This window comes from Gymnoscopelus braueri (assembly GCF_963280865.1).
Source record: "Gymnoscopelus braueri genome assembly, chromosome: 13".
NCBI classification, from domain to species: Eukaryota; Metazoa; Chordata; class Actinopteri; order Myctophiformes; family Myctophidae; genus Gymnoscopelus; species Gymnoscopelus braueri.
This window is the reverse complement of record NC_137615.1, coordinates 53,615,171-53,632,943: the sequence shown is the minus strand read 5'-3', so window position 1 is coordinate 53,632,943 and position 17,773 is coordinate 53,615,171. Positions and strand designations below refer to the sequence as shown.

Below are 17,773 nucleotides of genomic sequence, written 5' to 3'. Positions count from 1 at the left end.
TTATTTCATTTCATTTCTTTCAATTTTTGTTAAAAAGGTTAAAGCTCTATATTGTGATAGTAATCTTTTCTAGCATTCAGACATTCCACCCTGGAACAAATCATTTTGAGGGAGTTCAAGAAAATATATGAACATATAAATATATATATATTTTTTATATATGCCACATATGTGTTTAACATATATGTGGATATATATGATCTATATATGACACATATGTTTCCTATAAATCCACATGCACATGAACCAGAATATGGCATATATGCAGCATATATTTTGAATGTAATTGCCATATATTGGCACATGTTCATATATTTAGTAGGTGGGCTCCATTTCCGGGAGACTCCTGCAACTTAAGGGAGAGGTGGGATGTCTGAGCATTAAGCTCCATTCACCGCTTTTTATTGCCAGCAGGTTGAACTTTGGTTCTCAACGTGAGGTTCAGGGACCCCCAGGGGTCCTTGAGGGGGTTCCAGGGGGTCCCCAGCTAAATGGTTGATAGTTAGAAACGAAATGGACTGTCTGTAACTTTGAGACAGTATACAAGTGTAACCAAAAGAACCCTCACAGGTCCATTTGGTTCCATTTTGTAGGCTACACTGTATATTATGTATAGCCTAAGTGATATCATAATATATCACTTATGTGATATTTCAAATGTAGTTGGAGTCCCAGAGATGAAAAGTAATGTCAAATTTGGGGATTCTAAAACTCCCAGTGGGTTAAACTGCCCTAGCGTGTCTGATATCGGGTCTAGAGGGGCGGGTTCAAAATCTCCTTGATCCCATTGGTTCACCGATCTGTCCGTCAGCCCCCGCCCCGCCTCCTCCCTCAATGTGCAGCATGAGAGCTCTGACGTCACAACATTTGGAGCGACGCCCACTGCACTCTGGTGGTTGGGGAAATGAAACACTTCCTATTCCAGGGACGTCAACACGCTGGTCCAGGCTTTTATTTTTGAGAAAAACAAAAAAATAAAAGCCTGGAGATCGAGGCTACCAGTGGGTAGAACAGGTTCAGCGTTGCCATGTCTGCTTTCTGTAAAGTCGCTTGTAAATAGGTCATTGGAATGTGCGTTTTTTTCTTTGTATCAGTTTCTTTTTCATTTTTTTCAAAAGTGTAGTTGCTTATTTGGGCGTGCTTCCTAAATGTTGTTTAAACCAGAGGCTCTCAAACATTTTCATGTCAAGCACGGATCGACACCCAAATGAAGTCGTCAATTTTGACACGCAAATGAGTGTTAATTTTGATACCCAAATTAATGTTAAAAAAAAAAAATGTTTTAACGTAAAAAAGAAAAAAAAAATCAGATCTACAAGCGACAGCCGATGCATAATTATAATCACTTCTTTTGCAATCTGAGAACCCATCGCCAAATGAAAAGGAAAAACAGCGCCCTCTGCTGTTTTTGACAAACGCAGAGCAGAATCTGTTCTTGAGAGATTACTTCTTTTGTGCTTGTTTTCGTAAGACCCGGTTGCTTATATCTCTCGCAAAATCTGGCAACACTGATTTATGGGGTAACAGCGAGCGAGCAGAGTGTAGAAAAGAGAGTAACGACACGCTTTGATCTCGCCGCAAAGCGGGCTCCTATGCTATAGTTCCAAACATTGGAACTATCTCATTGAGATAGACAGAGCACTTCCTTTTTCCATTCTTACAATGGGAGTCGACGCTAGTGTCAGAACTCTCTTTAAGGCTCTGACAGCGAGTAACTGCGGCGGAGAGGTCGTAGCCAGTGTTGCCATGTCTGCTTATTATGAGCGACTTAGGGCTTGTTTTTCTGTCAAGTTGCTTGTCAATTATTGGTAGTTTTTTGGGCTTGCTTATTTGGGGCTTGTTTCTTAATGTTGTTTAAACCAGTGGTTCTAAAATATTTTCAAGTCAAGGACCCCCAAATTAATATGTATTTGTCTGCGGACCCCCATCTGAAAATATGTTATGCCAGGGACTCATTTTTTCAAATCTTTGTCCAATATATTTTTTAAAATATCAGATCTACAAGCGCATCACATTGCGACGTGTTGTGAGCTTGTAGATCTGATATTTAAAAAATAGCCAATGCATGACATGTTAGGTTTAATTAAGCGCCCATGTGGTCGCTTCTTTTGGGCTCGTTTTCATAGACATGGTTGCTTATATCTCTCGCAAAACCTGGCAACACTGGTAGCAAGTAGCACATCTTTCCATTCCTCCACCATCTTCGTCAGTCACACTGCATCATGCGCCATCTTGCCTGGCTGCACATGAGCTGACATTGATGTAGTTCACTGTGTTTGTGTCACAATGAGCAGCTCATGGGTGATAAAGGTGATGATGATGAAGAGGAGGTCGTTGTGTACCGCTGTCACCGCGGAGGTCACAGCCACACGCTGGGAAAGGGTTAAAAACAGCAGAGCAGGTGAGAGAGAGAGGTGTGTGTGTGTGTGTGTGTGTGTGTGTGTGTGTGTGTGTGTGTGTGTGTGTGTGTGTGTGTGTGTGTGTGTGTGTGTGTGTGTGTGTGTGTGTGTGTGTGTGTGTGTGTGTGTGTGTGTGTGTGTGTGTGTGTGTGTGTGTGTGTGTGTGTGTGTGTGTGTGAGAGAGAGAGAGAGTCAGTGAGTGAGTGAGCAGTTGGAAAGCACAGTACATTAATTTACTTCTTGGGTCATAGGCTCTATCTATGCACAGCAGCCATATTGTGAAGTAATTAACAGGTGTTACCAATGATACTAATGAAGGCTCTGTTCCATTCTGGTCAAACAGAGTCAGGGTGTTGATATTATGCATGTTGACTCACTGGAAACACTGCTACACCAGTAGCAGTGTTTCCCAGTGGTTCCTTAAGAGGTTTCCAAATGGCTCCTTACGGGTGTGCCGACTGGTCGTCTACTCAGGCTTTGGTGAGCACCCCAGACAGTTTTTCAGTTGCAAAGATATTTGATATTAATTTAGTCAGACCCCCTTTTCAAACTCGTAACTTCAAACTCCATTTTAATCATGATAGAATCATCTAAAACACCCGTACTTGGTTCTGGTGACTGATATTGTCCTTTTAATCCGTGAGGGAGAGATTCGCGGCACATTTGTGTTACTGATAAGGATAATTCCTTTTAACAGGTCGTTCATGAAAGTCCTTGCGGTCTTGTTTCCAATGAGAACCTGTGAGCAATTAGGGGTTAAGAGTCTTGCTCAGGGACTAATTTCATCGACACATATGCTGGGCTGGCCTGGAATCGAACCTGGGGCAACCAGGGCCTCTGGCTCCCTAGGCGGGCTCACTAACCACTCAGCTATGGCCGCCCCTGAGACAATGGGTGCGTTCGGAAATACAGCACTGAGCGCACTGGCCAATACAAACTAATGGGCGAGTGCGCTCCGGTGCGCAATTTCCGAATGCACCCAATGTGTTTGTTATGTGGGCACCGGCATCCCTGATTTTTTCTGTGATTATTTTTTTTTGAAAACGGCAAAACAAAGGGTATTTATTAAATATAGTATATCATATAATTAAATATAAAAATAAAATAAATCACAGAAAAAAACGTTTTATGGTCATGATTCATGTCATGTCATGATGGCTTGATTCAAGGCTTAAATTAATAGATATAAATATTTTTGGAAATGTCAATGGGAAAAATGCATTGAGTTGTTCCTTCCGGCACCACGAAAAACCAGGAAGTGGGCGGGAACTGCGATGCTCTATAGGACTATGCACTTAAAAAAAAACATATTTATGTTTTTTTTTGAAGTTAGGGGTGTACAATGGTTGGTCCACAATATTACTTTCTTTCTTTAAGTGAACTTCCATCACTGTGATGACCCGTGACCACACCGCCCACTTCACACTGGGTGTGATTTTTTACCTTATGTTGACGTTAAGCCACAATGTGCACGCAGATGTAAATAAAGGGTGTCTGGGGGGTGGGGGAGGGTCTCGTCTATCCACCAGAACAAAAATGTGTTTACCGCGATTGGCCATTTTGTTGCTATCAGCCGTTGAACAATGCTTGTTTTCACCAAACAATACCAGGAGACCTGGTTCTGCCAGACCCAGACTTCACATGACGTGTCAGCCTGTGTCTATGCCCATGTATGGATGAAAGGGGGACAGACTTTTATGGCTGGGACACACGTCGTGCTTTGCACGACGTGTATGCCCATGTATGGACAGACTTTTTTGGGGGACAGAATTTTTTTTGGCTGGGGCCGGAGGACAAAGTGACCATGCCCATGTATGGACGAAACGGGTACAAAGCCTCATGTAAGCCCGACCCCTTGGGTCTGGCAAAAAAGAAGAAATCCGAGCTAGATGTGTTTTTCTACAACTCACAACAAGTGACGGAAGTGACGTTATTTGGGATGACGTCACATCCGTCCATTCCTTCTCTCAGAGTCAAGGGATCATTCCTAAGTTGTGTTAGAGCGCCCTCTTATGGAATTTTCCAAAACAAATAAAGATCTCCGTCAATAGCGGTCAACGGTTGGATTTGAAATGACGGAGATCTCCGTATATTGCAGGGAATGTGTTAAGACCGGGAACGCGTCTGTTTAATTTTAAGATTTCTTTGGCTATTCAAAAATAGCAGATATACAAGCTCATAGCGCGGCACCGAGTGCCGCGCCATGAGCTTGTAGATCTGCTATTTTTTTTAAAATCGTGAGTTTTTGAAATATATTATTATAATTCTTTGTTAAAATAAGTGTTAACTTGGGCACTATATTCTGATAGTTATCATTGGTGTAGTGTGTTTGTTCAGTAACACGGGTCTCCCCGTCTCTCCAGCTCGTTAGCAAACAGGAAATACATTTTCATGTTGAGATACCAATGTCATCCAATTATGAAAGAGAACTCACACAGGATACGTACAGGATAAACATTGAGCAGAACACAAATTGGAATCAGAACACAATATAAAATTGAAGCTGATAAATGGGTTCTCTCTCCTGGTATAAGGTGAAATTGGTAGCCCACCTGAAATTGTATTTTCTGTTTATTAAAGAGCTGGAGAGACTGAACAAACACTCAATAGTGCTTTAACCTTTAACCAAAAAAAAATGTTTTTGCGAACAAATGTAACTTAGAGCACCTTTATGTATAAACCTGTCCATTTTGAGATATCAAAAATGTACCCTTTTGTGACATGCCATGTCTATTGCCACACTCCTTTTGACAAATATCGTAGGATTTTAAACAGTTCCATACCATGGCCCATCTTAAAAATCTGTATCACTTTTTTAGGTGTCTTGCTAAAAAAAAGATCTCATGACAGACGGGAGCAAAAACTTTACCCCATTTTACCAATCTGAGGGAACATAGGGCTGAGAAAACATAGGGCTGAGGGAACATGGGGCTGAGGGAACGTAGGGTCTAATTTGGAATGGGGGTAACATAGGGCTGAGGGAACATAAGGCCGAGGGAACTTGAGTATGCATGGTCTGCTAGAACATAGCTACAACGTAGCAGAGACAAAGAATAAGACAAAACGATAACACCCAAACTCCGCCCCTTTTCAGATAATCCGAAAGTAAAAAAAAAATACTAGGCAAATTTTATATAGGATTCGTCAGATATGCCCAGTGGATTTTTTTATTATCAAAGCTTAAAAGGCAAATGTTATGTTAATCATATTATGTTCCAATGTTCAATGCCAAAAACACAATAAAATAGTTAATTGCAATTATTTGTATGACAATGGATCGTCAACTTAAATGTTGTAATCATGACAGCCCTAATCGGTATCGGAATTTAGGCAGCCCATGTGTCCTGATTTCTAACCACTTTCAACCTGGTTTACCCAATTTGGCCATGTATAGGTGATCTACATTTCTGATTTACAAGCTCATACGTTCTATCCTTGTAGATGTGCAATTTTTGGAAAAACTTTGAATAGGGCATAAATGGTTAGTTTATTATTTTTGTTTTATTATGTGTTCATTGTTTATTCTTTTGTAAATAAATGTAATGTTCTAAACTAGAAACCTGGGTCAGGAAATCAGTAATGGTGGTCTAGATCTAGCCTGGTAAACCCTCCCTCCGGAAATCTCATTTCCATTTGATTTCAGGAGTGAGTCTGGCCTGATACGCCTTTCTGCAATATTGGCTGTGCTGGAGTTGGGCGGGAGTAATACCGTTGACTGACAACCCCTTCAGCCAATGATAATTTTTCCCCTTCAGCCAATCAGCAGTTCACCAGTCTAATGTGACGCAACGGGACTTTTGAGACGGCCGTGCCCAAAATGGGTTGCCTTATTCGGATACATGGGTGTCACTGCCTGCCCCTACCGGTTCTCTAAATTTTTATTTTTAAATAGGCTTTGTCATGATTAATTGACCACATATGAAGTTAAACAACTACATTCTATCCAAACGATATCTTATAAGTAAATTCCGTGCCTCAAAATAGAAGTTAGAGAGCTTTTTGAAGTAAAAAAATAGCGGAGAATATAGCGGACAAGAAAAAGATGGCTGCCGTTCGTGTTTTGGGCTCACTCGAACTCGCCACCTGATTGGCCGACGTAAGCTGTCAATCACAGAACAATGAGCGACGACGCTGATAGGCTCGTCCGTTTGGCATACACAGCCAATATTGCAGAAAGGCGTATCAGGCCAGACTCACTCCTGAAATCAAATGGAAATGAGATTTCCGGAGGGAGGGTTTACCAGGCTAGTCTAGATCAGTGGTTCTCAACCTTTTCTGGATCAGGGCTCACTTTAAAATCTCAAAAGCGATGGCGGCCCACCCATCTGACCATTCAGCGCGGCTGTGCTGAGTGGTCAGATGGGTGGGCCGCGTGCATTTTCAGATCCTGTTTATTTTAAGGTTAAAACAATTGATCGTGTTCCTTGAATCTATGGAACTAACCCAGTATTCATATTCAATTTATTAGTATCACAATGACGTCATTTTTCCAGGTTTTAAAGAATCGTCATTGTTTTTACATATTTTAGGTATGTTATAATGTTACATTATCATTACAATCTTAGTATTTTGCCAATTATTTGGGGGCCCACGTGCAATACCCTCATGGGCCACCAGTGGTCCCGGGCCCACACGTTCAGAATCACTGGTCGAGGACTCACCAAAATCGGGATTAGCATCAGACCCAAACATCTGGCTTTGTCCGGCTTTACTGACCTGTGTACCACATATGCCCAAATATGGAGATGACTGACATCATCGTAGTAGTGAGTGTCATCATGGTAGTGACATCATAGATCACTGACGTCATAGTGGTATGTACTATAATGAACTGACTGCTTCTCAAATGAAACCTGTGAGAACCAGTCAGAGCGCCACGCAATCAAAGCGACCTCTACATGTGTGTGTCTATTGTCCGCTACGGGGTGGTAGGAGTGTGGTTTTCACCTGCCCGCGTGTCTCTGTGCCATTTGTGTGTATTGGTAGGTGTGTGGTGTCGCACCCTGGTGTCGGACTACAAGGAGGCGTGCAGGGAGGTGGTGGTCGGCGCCTGGGAGCGACCGCTCAAAGCGTTGACCTACCTGGGCCTGCTGGGCGGAGCCTCCGCCTGTGCTTACGCCAATCCCGGCGAGGACTCCCTCCGCGGCGCGCTCCTCGAATCCTCGAATCAGCTGGGGCTCCTGTCTCCGTGGACGCGCAGTGGCACCTCCGACGGGCACGTGCAGAGCCTGGCCAAGCTGCACAACGAGGGACGACTGCGTCACCTCAGCCTGGGCGTGGCCTCGCTGGCGTGGCGCGCCGATTACGACCCGGGCGTCAGTCTGTACGAGTCCAGCTGCACATACCTGACGGTACCGTGGCGGGAGCTGCATCAGCGCGTGCTGGACGTGGGCTTCGCAGGTAGGGTTGAGATCGGCTATTTGTGAAGGTATAAAATGATTAAATGCATGGCTTGTTCTGGCCTATTTTCATTATAGTTACCACATGCGTGCAAACGTATTGCTTTTTGGTGAAAATCGCTGTTTTGAATCCAAAATAGGTCATTTGTGTGTGTGCGTTTGTGTTTGTGTCTGAACGCACGTGTGGTCTCTCCCCACACAGGAGGAGAGATTAGGGTTAGAATATTATGCAATAATCTATCAGCGATTTCTCTTGAAGGTAGCTTTGCAGCTCAACTGTATTCTTTGACTTTGCAAGGGTAGCTTTATTGTTTTTATTTAACATTTAAAGTATTTTCAGCAATGGGATATTTTTTTTTTGCTGAATGGTAGATTATGTTGAGCTGGTCCTTTTAAAAGTTACATTTAGGGTAATTGACACTGGTCCTAGATCAGCAATTAAATGCAGCTTTATTTATACATTTATTTTAATGCATTCTTAATAATTACATGGCAGAGAAGAACAGGATAAGATTATCACTTTTTAAAAGGCCATGGCCAAAAACTAAAAGAAATACATTAATTGTCAGTCATTTATTTGTATGTTTTTAAGTTATTTGTCATTTAAGTATTTAGCATTTTTTGTTTACAAAGCCTAAAAGGCAACTGTCATGATCATGAAAAATCGGTTGACTAATTGTCATGAGAACAATTAGCCTATGTTTTTACTTTTATTTGACCATGAACATTGAAACGTATAAATCAGTGTTAATTTGTACCGCAAATTTAGATTTAGATGACATTTTAGTCATTTGAAATGTTTTGGTTCCAGTCTAGTTTTAGTTACTAAATATAAGATTTTAGTCGACTAAATCTACAGTTGAGTTAGTTGACAAAAAAATATTTTGGCGGGCCGTGATGGCGTCGTAATTCCTGATTTTTACTTGGCTGTTGGCTATCTGCTGAAAATAGCCGATCTACAAGCTCACGACGTGTTGTGAGCGTGTAGAACGGATATTTCCGGAGTGCAACCAAGCATAAAATGACTTCTAGTTCTACTGGATCGCTTCTCCACTAGTCCCTCCCTAGTTTATTTTTTTTGGATGAAATTGTCAGTATATTTAGTCATAGTTTTAGTCATCATAGCTTAGTTCTTACTTAGTTTTCGTGAGGGAAAAACGTTTTTTTGTCATATTTTTAGTCGACGAAATTAACACTGATATAAATGAAAAAAATACATATTCTATTCGCAGGACACTGGTGGGTACTGGACACCAAGATGAAGGACTACGACATAAACGAGGAAGAGTTCAAGAGCCTGCCGACGCACATGCAAGCCACACTGCCCCCCACTGTCCAGGAGGTGGAACGCAACGAGAGCTTGCATAAGGCGTCCTGGCTGCCTCTGAAGATAGAGGAGGAGGAAGAGGTGGAGCTAAAAGAGAGCCGTCAGGATGCTGCTGTAGTCCCGGAAATAGTAGAGGAAGAGGAGCAAAAAGAAAGCACAGCACAGTGACAAGAAAAAAAAATCTAAAACAAACAAACATTAAAGTGCCGCGTTGTTATTTTCGGCGAATGTTTGCCTATCATGGCGTGGCCAGAACGGGGAGGCTAGGGTCCATGTGGTGAATTGACCAATCAGGGCTCTCGTCCCACTGGGTGTGTGAGATCTCCACAAATACTTTGGTACCGGACTCATATATTTATCATGACTATCTGCATCATGTATATTTGTGATATATTTCAACTTGTGATTTTGGCTACTTGATCATAAGTAAAAGAACATAGTAATCAAGGACAATGCAGGGTGGACCTCTATTTGTGTTACAGCTAGTGGTGGACGAGGTATATACTCCTAGTAAATAGTCAATTAAGTATTCAAAAGTACAAATTACAAAGTACATTTTCCTTTTAATATCAATGCATCACTGTATTGACATTTAGAACATTTCCCCCAAAAACTTAAAAACAAACAAAACATGTCCAACATTTTCAGAAATGTTCAAAAATAGTGAAAATAGCTTGTAGATATTATTTTTGCTATATTTGAAATGGGTGTTATTTCATATTTTTTGTAAGTTTGGGTCTCAAGAGTCCCGTCCTAGAAATGAGTGGCGACAAAAGTAGAATATTTCTATGTGAAATCTAGCAGAGTGAAAGTCATGAATTTGCTAAATAAAAATAATACTACACTACTAACTATAAATGCAAAGGACACATTTCACATATTGTTGCTGTCGGTGGAAACCCTTTTTTTAATACTTACTTAAATAGTGAAAATAGCCGATCTACAAGCAAGCTCACAACGTGAAGCATTGTGAGCTTGTAGATCGACTATTTGCCAAATTTTTGCTTGACACCCTTGTATGACGATGTAGGGCGTTGGAAGTGATGAAAAAAGTTGAAATGTGGAGATACAAGGTTTCTGCAAATGTACAGTGAGAAAACGTATATCAAAGGAGAGGGGACTAAATTATTAGTTACTATTATTAGTAGTAATAGTATAGTAGTAGGGGTAGTTTTACGAGGTTGGGAATATGGCAGTTACTATGTCAACAGGTGCATTTCTTTATGAAGTGTTGTCTGTTAATACATTCATATACACTAATGATAATGCAATTTATTTTTAAAAACACTATACAACAGAGTTACAACTTGCTTCATGGAGCATTAAAAAAAAAAAAGAATTGCGAGAAACATGAAAAGAGCATTAAAGGATACACCAAAAAAAAGCATATATGAGAGTGCATGGAACATAGTACGATGGTCAAATACCAATAAAGGAGATTACTCTGGAAAAGGGGTTGTGTCAATTATGGGCACCACTTCCTGTTATCAGTCATTCAATTAATTTGAGTGATCAGTCAATATTGTTGTGTCAGTCAACAATAATGTGGGAACACAACCTGACAGAAATAAAAAAGGGTCATATTATTAGTCTGCCTACTTAACCTATAAGATCTCCCTCCACACAGCTGATTCAAATTAACAGAGAAAGCCCTGTCACCCCAGGTTCGGAGCCTGGTCTTGGGGACCTCCAGGCTCCAGGAGGCCAGCATCACTGGACCTGAGGGAACGGGACGGGTGTCGGTGGTTGAATGCATATCAAACTGGAGGTCCTTGAAATTGAAAAGTTTGAGTATCACTGATTTAGACTTTGGAACGACCAGAAAGGCTCTGCCATTCACTTGCTACAGTAATGACACCTTCATTAATTCATTAATTCACTGTTAACACCTCTGTACTCTCAAAATGCAGTATCTACCCTTCGCCAATAGAGGGCACTGTGACTTCTGAGTTGTTTGTCATGGTGACATTGAAATATAAGCATTTGAAATGGCATTTTACTCATAAAGTTATTCTGGCATTATCTACTCCACTTAGTCTACCCTCTTCCCTTTAAAGGACTATATAGAAATGTGTTTATTTATTTTTCAGGTAAAGTGCCATTTTAACTAGCACAATTGGAGTTGGACAATTTACAATTCAGGCATTTAGCAGACGTTCTTAATCCAGAGCGATTTACAGTAAGCAAAGACAACACAAGGTAATACATCAAATGCATAGAAATGGTAATCTAGGATCATAAGTAAACCAAGAACCTATCATCTAACAGTAGAATATCCAAAAATGTCTATAATCTGTACATTGAAACTATACACACTATAGGATGCCAGGTCAACAATGACCTGGCATCTGTCTACAACATAACATGCTATCTAGGTGGAGGCATTTGCACTTGCATTTGCACCTTGCCCTTTTCATGTCAAGGACCCCCCAATTAATAATGTATTTGGACACGGACCCCCATCTGAAAATATTTTATGCCAGGGACCCCCTCGTGTGTCTTTTCACATGTGTTTTTTTTTAAAACTGACCAATAACAAATCAGTTCATTTACATGCTATTTGACCAATGCCATATCAAAAACACTATACAAATATGACTCTTGTGTCATATCAATACAATTATAAATAAGAATATAGCTGCAAGCAGCGATAAGCGGGGCCAGGGAATGCAGAAAGAAAACAGAAAGAAGCAATGATAAGTAATATTCACAATAAGCCATTGAAACATAGAAGAATGAACTTGAGAGAAAGAAGACCATGCAATTAACAAATGAGCATTTTAAACCCTCACTAAAACAACGCCAAAGCCTATCCTCAAGAAATACTATGTGTAAACCCAAGAATGCCAAATCATGATCACCTCAATACATTGTCGTGGACAGGGATCGAACCAGCGATCTACGGACTCCGAGGTTACCTCTCTTCTCATTGAGCTAGATATATGGCCTCCCTGGTAGTGTCTGTTGATATTTATAAGTATTTCCGTCCATTATGAACCAAGCCTCTGTGTCCCGAACTACTCTAGATCACTGGTTCACATACCATTTACCAATAAAGGCATTTTTGTGTCTCCTCGGAACGAAAACTAGTGAAAGTAGCCGATCTACAAGCTCACAAAACGTTGCTATCTGAAAAGTTGTGAGATTGTAGATCGGAGAGAGAGAGAGAGAGAGAGAGACATGGAAACGGAATAGATTGAAGAGATAAGGATAATTCCTTTAACAGGTCCGTTCATGAAAGTCCTTGCGGTCTTGTTTCCAATGAGGGCCTGTGAGCAATTAGGGGTTAAGAGTCTTGCTCAGGGACAAATTTCATTTGCTGGCCTGGCCTGGAATCGTACCTGGGGCAACTAGGGCATCTGGCTCCCTAGGCTGGCTCACTAACCACTCAGCTATGGCCGCCCCTCAAGAGAGAGAGAGAGAGAGAGAGACATGGAAACGGAATAGATTGAAGAGAGAGACATGGAAACGGAATAGATTGAAGAGAGAGAGAGAGAGAGACATGGAAACAGAATAGATTGAAGAGAGAGAGAGACATGGAAACATAATAGATTGAAGAGAGAGAGAGAGATGGAAGCAGAATGGATTGATTGGACATCTCAACCTATTGCCATTAACAGGAATCAAACCCTCAACCTTCGGATTGACAGGCTGCAATACTACCTATAGTGCTATAGCTTTGTCCAGGCTAAGGTTGTCTGTTGAAGATAAAAGTGAACCAGTGAAAGCAGCCGATCTACAAGCTCAGAAACACGTTGCTATCTGAAAAGTTTTGAGATTGTAGATCGGCTATTTTCAGAATGAAGTGTCATACATTGCAAAAACATACCTTCTCAGATAAGCATTTCATGTTATCTTTATCAATTGCATATGTATTCATTAATACAGTCTTGTTGTTTGCAATGCACTTTAAATGAAGTCTCCACCAAGTGAGGCTTGAACCGGCAACCTTGATGTTGTGAAACATTCACTTAAGCGGGAAGCCATTGGACCAACAGACCTGATCCAGTGAAAACGGAGGATTGATGATACCATTTCACGCAAATAACTGAAAAATCCTGGGTTTAAGTGTTTTTCAAACTGCTCAAAATTGCGGACAATCTAAGGGCGGAGAGAGAGACATGGAAACGGAATAGATTGAAGAGAGAGAGACATGGAAACATAATAGATTGAAGAGAGAGAAAGATGGAAGCAGAATGGATTGATTGGACGTCTCAAGCTATTGCCATGAACAGAAATCGAACCCTCAACCTTCGGATTGACAGGCTGCAACACTACCTATAGTGCTATAGCTTTGTCTAGGCTGAGGTTGTCTGTTGAAGATGAAATTGAACCAGTGAAAGCAGCCGATCTACAAGCTCAGAAACACGTTGCTATCTGAAAAGTTTTGAGATTGTAGATCGGCTATTTTCAGAATGAAGTATGTCATACATTGAAAAGACATACTCTCAAATAAGCATTTCAGGTTATCTTTAACAATTGCACTTGCATTAATTGACTCAATCATGTTGTGTGCAATGCAACAAGGTGTGATTATGGATTGAGAGGGAATGACAGCAGGTGAGGTGGGTAGATCCAATCCATGGGAATAGGCCAGGTGGACTGTTGCTGTTGCTCACTTTCTACAAGAACATAATTATGTCAGAAAATTGACAAACAAATATAATTGCACAAGTATTCACTGATACAGTCATGTTGTGTGCAATGCAACTTTAATGAAGCCTGCATCAAGTGAGGTTTGAACTGGCAACCTTGGTGTTGTGAGGCCTGTTTAAGGTTTGCATTTTCAAAAAATCGCTATAGCGCCCCCCTTTGACCAATTGGAGTAAAATCGGTTTCAGTGATATTTGGAATGACCCTCAACATTACCGCAAAGTTTCAAAGAAATGTGAGTCTGCATGTAGCCTATGTGGTAGGGGCAGATGAATAATTGTCATAAAACTGCAATATTCATTGGCTCATTAAAGCTTCATTTTTTGTTGAGTCGGCATAGGTCCAAAGTTCATGTGTAAAAAGTTTCGTGCAGATTGCTCCAAAATCCCAGGAGGAGATAGGTTTTAGCTGCTTTTCATATAATTCAAAATGGTGGGAGATCTAAAGGTCAGAGGTCAAAAGTCAGAGGGTAAAAGTTGTTCATCATGAGAAGACGCATGTGTGTATTGAAGTTTTATGGATGTAGGTCAAACAGGGCATGAGTTGTACCTGTTCAAAGTTGGCATTTTCAATTGAGTGCTATAGCGCCACCTTTTCACGAAAGATTGTGAGAATTATTTCTTGATCGTTTTTCATGACCATCTACCATATGGCCGAGTTTCGTAAAAAGCGACTGCACGGTTCACCCAGAACTGCGAAAAGTGGCAGAAACAGAAGAATACTGCCAATCTTAAAACAGGTCCAGAGCTGAGCTCTGGCCCCGTAAATATAGCTGCAAGCAGCGATAATACGGGGCCAGAGAGAGAGAGAGAGCGAGAGAGAGAAGTTAGGAGCCAATGACTGTTTTTCATATAATTCAAAATGGTGGGAGATCTAAAGGTCAGAGGTCAAAAGTTTCATGGCTCTACGTCAAACAGGGCATGAGTTGTACCTGTTCAAAGTTGGCATTTTCAATTGAGTGCTATAACGCCACCTTTGGACGAAAGATTGTGAGAATTATTTCTTGATAGTTTTTCATGACCATCTACCATATGGCGGTTCAGCCAGAACTGCGAAAAGTGGCAGACTCGACAGAATAATGCAAATCTTAAAACAGGGCCCGCTGCCATGCTGGTTTGTTCAGTAAAAGGTCCTTTACTGAACAAACAATGAGTACGATCAGAATATAGAGATATTTAACACTGTTACTGAACAAACACTCCATAGTAAAGAGTTGGCTACTATCACAACATTGAATCACCCATAGAATGGCTGATAACAGCCTACCAGAGCCTCCTGGTAGGCCAGTAGGGACCTACTGGACCCTAGCTATGGCATGAGAACGGTGATAACGGCCCCATTCAATGGGATGAGAACATACGTATCGGGTGCGGCAGGCTGGCCCCGTAATGATCTGACATTTATATCTGAGCACCCATAGATATGCTGCTCTACAGTATGACAGCATAGCGAATACAAAGACAACATTTACAATATATATCCCCATCACATTTAAACAAGAGCATTGACAATCGTTTAGATCTCTGTAGCCAAATATAATGGCATCTGGCTCCTCTGGCATAAAACAGCGTGTAGACTCGGCTGCACACGTGAGATATTCGGGACCGCTGGAATATTTTCCTGGAGAGTGACGTCTCCCAACTTGGCATCAACTGTCATAATTAGGAACCTCAGAGAGAAACCCAATGCTCAAATGCCATACCTTTGCCAGCACAGGTGTTCTCGTTGGGGGTTTACTGGACTTGAGCGGACTGCGAGAGATTGGGTTGTAGTAGGTCACATCCACCAGCCACCTCCATTATTGTTTACACATTGTCAATAAAAACTATCACTCCATAAATGTTCAGGTAATTTGTCATGCCAGCCTTTCCAGTATCTATCCTAAAGGTGGTGGGGCAAGGAGGGGTGCACAACTTATTTGGGCAAAAGTGATTTTGGAAAACAGCTGAGCACGTATTCAGGGTGCAAGAAAGGATGGGGTAGCCTAGGTCAGAGGTTCCCAACATAAGGAACATACACAGAATTAGACCAATCCTTTCCACCCCTAACCTTCACAAAGTCATTAATGCCCTAATTTCATCTCGCCTGGACTATTGTAATGCCCTATATTCCACTCTCAGCAAAGGATCCATACACCGCCTGCAGTTAGTACAGAATGCCGCCGCCAGACTTATTACTGGGACTAGGAGATCAGAGTGCATAACCCCATTACTGGCTGCACTGCACTGGCTGCCAGTAACTTTTAGAATAGATTTTAAGATTTTATTGTTAACTTTTAAAGCTCTTAATGGCCTGGCACCACAAGCTAGCTGACATGCTAGAACCCCATGTGCCTGTCCACCGCCTAAGGTCCTCTGATTCGGCCCTACTAGATGTTCCTACGTCTAGGCTGGTGACCAAGGGTGATCGGGCCTTTCCGTCAGGGCCCCTAGACTGTGGAACAGCCTCCGATTGGACCTCAATAGCTAGTAGTAGCTAGTTCCATTGCCATTTTTAAATCCAAATTAAAGACCAATTTTTATAGAAAGGCCTTTTTATCCTCCTAACAGCAGAATTTGGTGCATCTCCTGTATACTCACTGGGACTGATACTGTTGTGTGTTGTTCTTATTGCTGTAATTGTTTTATTGTTAACTGTTTGATTTTAAGTTGTTAAGTGCTTTGTAACATTTTTTAAAAAGGTGCTATAAATAAAGATTATTATTATTATTATTACAACCTGTATTTTGTCACGCTCGTGCCACTGAAACACTAAAAGGGATTATTATTTCATGTCAACATTCAAGTACAACTATCAGAAGATGTAACCCAGGTAAAGTAATGTGTCACTCAAGTTTAACTAAGGTTTTCCACCTGTCCAAAGTCATTTCTGATAGCCTACGGACATAAGTAACCTTTAGCAATCATCCTATCCTTGTGAATATAACACTATATATAGGTCAATGATATAACATGATGCAGTGATAGAATAAAATACAAAATATAGCAGGCCTAGACAACTTCTGTGTTTTGGTACGGCTGGTATCACACCTAATGCGCGACTACTAGGGGTGTCGGAAAAAATCGATTCGAATACGAATTGCGATTCTCATGTTGGACGATTCAGAATCGATTCTCATTTCCCAAGAATCGATTAAAAAAGATAATAATAATCCGCCGCTGGGCATGCTGGCTATGTTTATTGTGCTTTGTCGGCCCCCGTAGCTACTGCGCGACAGTGCGCGCTACAAAGGGGCGTGCGCGTGTAGTGTGTTTGTAACACATGTTGCTGTTGTTGTTGGCCGCGGCTAAAAATGGGCGAGGAAAAAGTAATACAGCCGCCTCCGCGGTCTTTGAGAGCAGCCATTTGGAAACACTTTGGATTTTACCATCAACCGGGCAAGAAAGAGCTTGACATGACTCATGCGATTTGCAAAGTTTGCAACGGTAGGGTAAAGTATTTCAGGAATACTTCCAATCAAAAAGCTCATCTGGAAAGACATCACAAAGAGTTGTTGACAGAGGAATCGGATCCGGCACCAACAACAGCAGCTGGTCAACGCACAATCGAGGATTGTTCAAAGTTACCACACAATTCTGAACGGTCAAAGAAGATAAGTAGATCCATCGCTTGTTTCATTGCAAAAGATCTGCGCCCATACAGCGTAATGGAGAGAGAAGGCTTTAGGTTCCTGATGAAGACGATGGAGCCACGGTATGTCATACCAGGTCGCACTTACTTTACGGATACTGCTGTACCTCAACTTTACAGAGAGACTAAGCTTAAAGTCGGGGAAGCAGTGACCAAAGCCACCAGAGTAGCTCTTACGTGTGATCATTGGACATCTAGGGCAACAGAGTCCTTCGGTACATTCACCGCCCACTACATCACAGATGAATGGCAGCTCGAGTCTAAAGTCTTATAAACGAGGGTGATGCATGAAAGTCATACTGCTGTCAACATTAATCAAACGTTTCACTCGGTCGCAAAAGAATGGAACCTATCGCTCGCGGACT

General features: G+C 41.5%; 1 protein-coding gene across 1 annotated transcript; it reads left to right on the top strand.

Moving 5' to 3' along the window:
* Positions 1-2,064: 2,064 nt before the first annotated feature.
* Positions 2,065-9,999, top strand: timm29 (translocase of inner mitochondrial membrane 29). Its single transcript, XM_080447348.1, has 3 exons — positions 2,065-2,401; positions 7,386-7,799; positions 9,031-9,999. Exons 1-3 carry the CDS (start codon positions 2,287-2,289, stop codon positions 9,291-9,293), a joined length of 792 nt encoding a protein of 263 aa, XP_080303474.1. The 5' UTR covers positions 2,065-2,286; the 3' UTR covers positions 9,294-9,999.
* Positions 10,000-17,773: the final 7,774 nt, after the last annotated feature.

Bases quoted from the DNA above. Each gene is read 5' to 3' on its own strand.
- timm29 (XM_080447348.1), top strand. From the start codon at position 2,287: ATGAGCAGCTCATGGGTGATAAAGGTGATGATGATGAAGAGGAGGTCG. The intron at 2,402-7,385 runs GTGAGAGAGAGA...GTGTATTGGTAG, and splicing joins GGTTAAAAACAGCAGAGCAG to GTGTGTGGTGTCGCACCCTG. The intron at 7,800-9,030 runs GTAGGGTTGAGA...TTCTATTCGCAG, and splicing joins GCTGGACGTGGGCTTCGCAG to GACACTGGTGGGTACTGGAC.